Source organism: Ixodes scapularis, unplaced genomic scaffold (genome assembly GCF_016920785.2).
Source record: "Ixodes scapularis isolate PalLabHiFi unplaced genomic scaffold, ASM1692078v2 PGA_scaffold8__174_contigs__length_109621045, whole genome shotgun sequence".
NCBI lineage: Eukaryota > Metazoa > Arthropoda > Arachnida > Ixodida > Ixodidae > Ixodes > Ixodes scapularis.
Window position 1 is genome coordinate 75,276,864 of NW_024609883.1, and position 5,630 is coordinate 75,282,493.

Here is a 5,630-nt window from a genome sequence, read left to right on the forward strand (position 1 = left end):
ATAAACACATAAGAACCAACAACGCACTTTCAATGAACACAAACTTGTTGATCACGTTCCAATAGAAACTGGAATATTACCACACATATTTGCAAATGTCGACGCAACAGCACGCGGATAACAACGAAGAAGAAAATGCCATTCCATCACGAGATTAACAAAAATTCGACTGCAGCATTTTACTCGCGTCCTACATGATCAAGAAAACCTGTAAATAAGTTGTAACTAACCTGTCTATCGTATCCATACACCCCTGTGACAGGCTCGTCCGGGGTTGGTAAGAAAAGGGTCGGGAGACAGAGTTAGAAAAAAAACAGGGCATATATTTGCACACACAAAAGAAATATCAGTATGGAAGGAACAAATGTAATAAGACTACAAGCAAAGTCACAAGAAAGAAATAAGCAGTTCGAGCTACGGGGCTATCGTCCTAGAGATTCACCGGCATATGTCGTGACGAGGCTCGGTTCCTGGCTTCTGTAGCCGCTCAGTCCAGGGACGGTGTTGAGGTGGCGTAGATGCTCATGCCTCCGCTGTTCTCTTCACACCGTGCGTAGCGGCGGGTTCTGGTTCAGGTCGTCGATACCGGGACACAGCCGGTCATATCCTTAAAGCAGCTGCCGAACGTCGCGGCTCGTGCTCTTCACGCACCTTTTTTCGCACCCGTCACTTCGTCCTTCACGTTCTTCCTTCCAATGAACCATGACACCCCCCAACTTCAAGAAGTTTGTAACATAAACTTTTCTTTCTTGATGCCTGGTACTTCCGAGAACTCCATCTTGACGTCACCGAGCACAAGCCACCCCCACAATCCTCCTACACGACACTTTCACGACACGACCTTCTTGATGACCTTGAAACGACGTCCGGTTGCAGCGCACCATACTTGGCCGGAGGGCCCTCTTCATCCACATTCAAATCGAGAATTTCTTTTGTGAGAACTCACTGTAGCCACACACATATGCAAAGGCCCCGTCTTAAGTCTGACAAAAGACATTGGCACATATACAACACAAAAAGATATATACATTGAGGGAACCCATCCTCTTCGGGGTCTCGACTAGTTATCCCTAACAAAAATCTTAGTTTAAGAGAAGAATAACCGTCTAAATGCGGCTAAGAAAGTCTGCTCCCACGTTATCCCTGCCCTTTATGTATTCCACGTGAAAGCTATGATCTTGCAAAGCCATACTCCACCTCATCACTCGCCTATTTGTATGCTTAGCTTTGTTTAGGAATTCCAGTGGTTGGTGGTCGGTCTGAACTCGAAAAGTTCTGCCGTACAGAAGCAACCTAAATTTGGCAACGGCCAATACCAACGCCAGACATTCCTTTTCTATCGTTGCGTAGTTCTTTTCTGCGGTGCTGAGCTTTCTACTGGCGTACGCCACGGGATGTAGCATTCCATCCTTTTCTTGAAGCATCACTGCACCCAGACTCGCGTCAGACGCGTCTGTCCTTAGCACGGACTCCTTCTCGGGGTCCGGCGCCAACAAAATGGGAGGATGTCCCAGCTTGGTCTTCAGTTCATTGAAGGCCACCTCTCGCTCCGGCCCCCACGCAACCTCATTGCGGGCTCCTTTTCTGGTGAGGTCTACTAACGGCTCGGCAAGACCCGCATAGTCCTCTACGAACTCGCGGTAGAACCCCGTGAGTCCAAGGAACGATCTTACTTGTCGCTTCGTTCGCGGTTTTGGTACGTCTTGAATCCGTTCAATGATCGTAGGGTCCGGTGATATCCTTCCCATTCCGATCTCGTGTCCCAGAAAGCTGATCTCCTTAAAGCCCACTTCCCATTTCTTTGGCTTTACGGTAATATTAGCCTCGCGCAGGCGCCTAAAAATGCAGCGAAGCGTATCAACGTGCTCTCTCCACGAGCTTGTGGCGATCAGGATGTCGTCGATGTAGTGGTGTGCATCTGGGATGCCGTCTAACAATTTTCGCATCAGTTTCGTGAATGTCGCAGAAGCCGTTCTTAAACCAAAGGGCATGACCTTGAATTGGTAAAGCCGACTCGTCGAAGAGAAGGCAGTCTTTTCTTTGGCCTCTTCTTTCATAGGTATCTGCCAGTACCCTTTTGCTACATCGAGCTTTGAGAAGAAGCGCTTCTGTCCCGCCTTAGCAAACGTGACGTCGATCCGTGGTATTGGTTCCGTATCGGGCTTGGTCACGTCATTGAGCCTCCTGTAGTCAATGCAAAATCTGCTTGACCCGTCTTTTTTCTTTACCATTACCACTGGCGCGTTGTATGATGAGTTACATCTCTCAATCACGTCCAGCTCTAACATCTCGTCGATTTCTTGCTCGACTGTTTCCTGAACCGTTAGCGGCAGTGGGTACTGCTTCACATGTATTGGTCGGGACATAGTCAGTTGAAGGTCACAGGTCAGCAGACTCGTCCTGCCTGGAAGGTTCGAAAATATATCTTTGAAGTCCTCAATCAGCTCTCGTACCTCATCACGCTTTTCGGATTCCAAGTGTTCGTTTATGTTGACGTCTTCCCATCCTTGCTGCCTCGTCCAGCTTGGCGTAGGAATTCCCTCTGTATCTTCAAAACTTAGCTCGCTTGCGACTTCATCTTTCTCTTGAGAATCCATTATCATACCGCAATGTTGTCTACCTTGTTGACTTCCTTCTCTTTCTTCATATATTTTAAGCATATTGATGTGATACACCTTTTTCTTGCCTCCTACGTCTAACTCGTAATCCACATCATTCTTTCTTGCGACTACGGGGAAGGGACCTTTCCATTGCATGATCATCTTGTTCAGATCGGTGGGGAGCAGAATGAGCGCCAGGTCTCCTTGCTTCATATTTCGGTTGCAGCTCTTCCTGTCATAGTATTTCTTATACTTCTCCCTTGCTTCATGCAGGCATACGTGCGCCAGCTTGCATGTTTCCTCTAGTTTTTCCCTTAGTTCCAAGATGTATCCATATGCCGTCTTCATGTCTTCCTTCAGGGCTTCGTTCGACCACAACTCCTTGAGGATGGCCAGGGGTCCTCGTACTCTTCTCCCATATAGCAGTTCAAATGGCGAGAACCTGAGGCTAGCCTGGGGCACCTCTCTATAGGCGAAAAGCAAAGCGGGAAGATATCGATCCCAATCCTTTGGTCTTTCTTTGCACATCCTCCTTAGCATCTGCTTGACGGTGCCATTAAACCTCTCGACCAGGCCGTTGCTGATGGGATGATAGGGAGTGGTTAAGAGTTGCTTCATCGATAGAAGCCGGCTCACCTCTCTCATTAGCTCAGAGGTAAAGTTGGTGCCGCGATCGCTAAGGATCTCTGCCGGTACTCCATACCGCGTGAACATCTGAACCAACGCCTCGGCTACCTGCTGGGACCCGATGCTCTTCAACGCTACTGCGTCAGGATACCTCGTGGCCATGTCAACCATTGTAAGAATATACCTATTCCCCGAGCTTGCGATAGGCACTATAGGACCGATGATATCTATCGCGACTCTTTGAAAAGGTGCCTCGATGATTGGCATACTTCCTAAGGGGGCCTTGCCCACCTTGCCTTTGGGTACGGTGCGTTGGCACGCGTCACACGAACGGACGTACCTTTTGATTTCGCTTTGCATACATGGCCAAAAGAATTCTTCCGCCACCACATTGAGGGTGTTCTTCGCACCCTGGTGTGCGGACATAACGCTGTCATGTGCCATAGTTACAGCAGCAGCCCTGAACCTTTTTGGGAGAACCAGTTGTTCTGATCTTCTGCCGGATGAGTATACGACCCTCCTGTATAGAAGGTCGTTCTTCAGCAAAAACTGAATCCTTGTCCTGGAATTGTGTTTCTTCGTCGTCCTCCCTACATCGTTGAAACACTTCGTAAGAGTAGCGTCCTCTTTCTGTTGCTTTCCGAGTTCCTCGGCTGTTGTGTCGGTTACTGACACCTGCGCGACTTTCAGAGGGCGTTCTAGTTTTCCTATTGGTTTTCCAGCATCTCTCCCCTCGCTCGCGGACGCAGCTACGGCTGGTTTCTCATCCGAGAGCTCGTCGATGCTCTTGGTTGATTCCATTGCCCTGCGACAGCCCACGTTGACTCGGATGGCGTTCGAACACGTTTCGTATCTCTCCTTCGGCTTGTCTAGGCAGTCGCCGAGATTGTGTTCATTGTTCTTTTCCCATTCTGGGTCAGGGTCATTAGCCTCACGCATTTGCGGTATGTTTCCCAGTATCAAGTCGTATAGGGGGTTACTGACGCACTTCGCCGTTACCTTTCCCGTGTAGTAGGGCGTCCGTATCACAATAACCGCCTCCGGCAGGTACCGAACTGTTCGATCTAATAAAAACACTGGACTCGACTTTCCAGTTAGGTTCTCTTGAGGGACTAGTTCTTTGCGAACAACCACGGTGTTGCAGCCGGTGTCCCTTAACACCGTTATCTTGTGTTCTCCCAGTCGTCCTTCCACTACCGGCATGTTCTCCGACAGAAATTTCGGGACTCTCCCCATGACCGCATTCACTACCGGGATCTTGTCACCATTATCCAGGGTGACGTAAAAATCGTCGGCGTTTTCGCAATTATCTGTTGGCACCGTGTACAAGCACGACGCCTGATGTTTCTCGCTCTGCCTCCCTTTACAGTTCTCTGCCTTGTGACCACTACGGCCGCAATCCCAACATGTCAGTGACCTCATAGCTTGGCCGTTACTTCTGCAGTTTTCTGCCTTGTGCCCAATCTTCCCACAAAGGAAGCAGCGGATACTCTTTCGGAGACCACCCCTTGCGTGTTTATCTTCGTTTCCAGCGTCTTGCCTGTTTGTCACCTCCTCTCGCTTTTGCTTACCCGTGCTATGCTGCACCTGGGCCTCCAAGAAGAGGTCAGCTTTAGCTGCTACGTCATCCAACCTCTGACAGTTGCGCTCTCTCAGGAAGACCGTCAGCTTGCTCGAGCATGTCAACAGAAATTGTTCCACTAGGATGATGTCTCGCAGTGATTCGAACGTTTTCTCAACTCCCGCTATCTCGAGCCATCTATCAAAGTACCCTGCCAGTCGAGCAGCAAATTGTCTCATCGTTTCGCCGTCCTCGGGTTTGGCGTCGCGAAACCTCTCGCGGTATCCTTCTTTAGTGTAACGAAATCGCTGGAACAGCGCCAGCTTGACCTTGGCGTAGTCTAGAGCATCTTCAGGTGTCAGTCGGCCGACTACCGTCAGCGCCTCCCCGGTCAAACATAAGCCTAAAGTCGTGGCCCACTTCTCCACTGGCCAACCCAGCCCTGTTGCGGTACGCTCAAAGCGCTGCAAATAGGCATCTAGATCGTCCCTTCGTTCATTGAACTGTGGGATCAGTTTGTGGGGACTTCCGTGACTCCCTCGGCCTGACTCTTCCCCGCGGCCGCTTTCCGAATTTGCGGCACCTTCACCTCGCCCTTCACGAGCCGCAATCCTCAACTGCAGGACCTCTCGTTCCTTATCCAACTTAGCGCTTTCGGCCGCTAACATTCTTTGAGCCGCCTCACGGTCCTCCCTAGCGTTATCGCGCTCTTGAGCTCTCTCAGCTCTACTACGTGCTCTTTCCTCATCAACCCATTTTTTTAACTCGTCCCCAGTATACCCCAATTCCTTAGCTGCCGCGATTATTCTATCGAGCTCCATAGTAATGCACCAGTTTCAAAT

The 5,630-nt window shown here is 49.9% G+C and overlaps 1 protein-coding gene across 1 annotated transcript; it reads right to left on the minus strand.

Annotated features, from left to right (window-relative positions):
- Positions 1–829: 829 nt before the first annotated feature.
- Positions 830–5,027, minus strand: LOC120842511. Its single transcript, XM_040213643.1, has 2 exons — positions 2,229–5,027; positions 830–853 (listed from the first exon to the last, which is right to left on the minus strand). The coding sequence occupies exons 1-2, from the start codon at positions 5,025–5,027 to the stop codon at positions 830–832; spliced, it is 2,823 nt and encodes a 940-aa protein (XP_040069577.1).
- Positions 5,028–5,630: the final 603 nt, after the last annotated feature.

Excerpts from the sequence above, each read along its gene's own strand:
- LOC120842511 (XM_040213643.1), bottom strand. The coding sequence starts at position 5,027 with ATGAGACAATTTGCTGCTCGACTGGCAGGGTACTTTGATAGATGGCTC. Across the intron at positions 854-2,228 it reads ACAACGCGCCAGTGGTAATG|GTCATCAAGAAGGTCGTGTC; the intron begins GTAAAGAAAAAA and ends CGTCGTTTCAAG.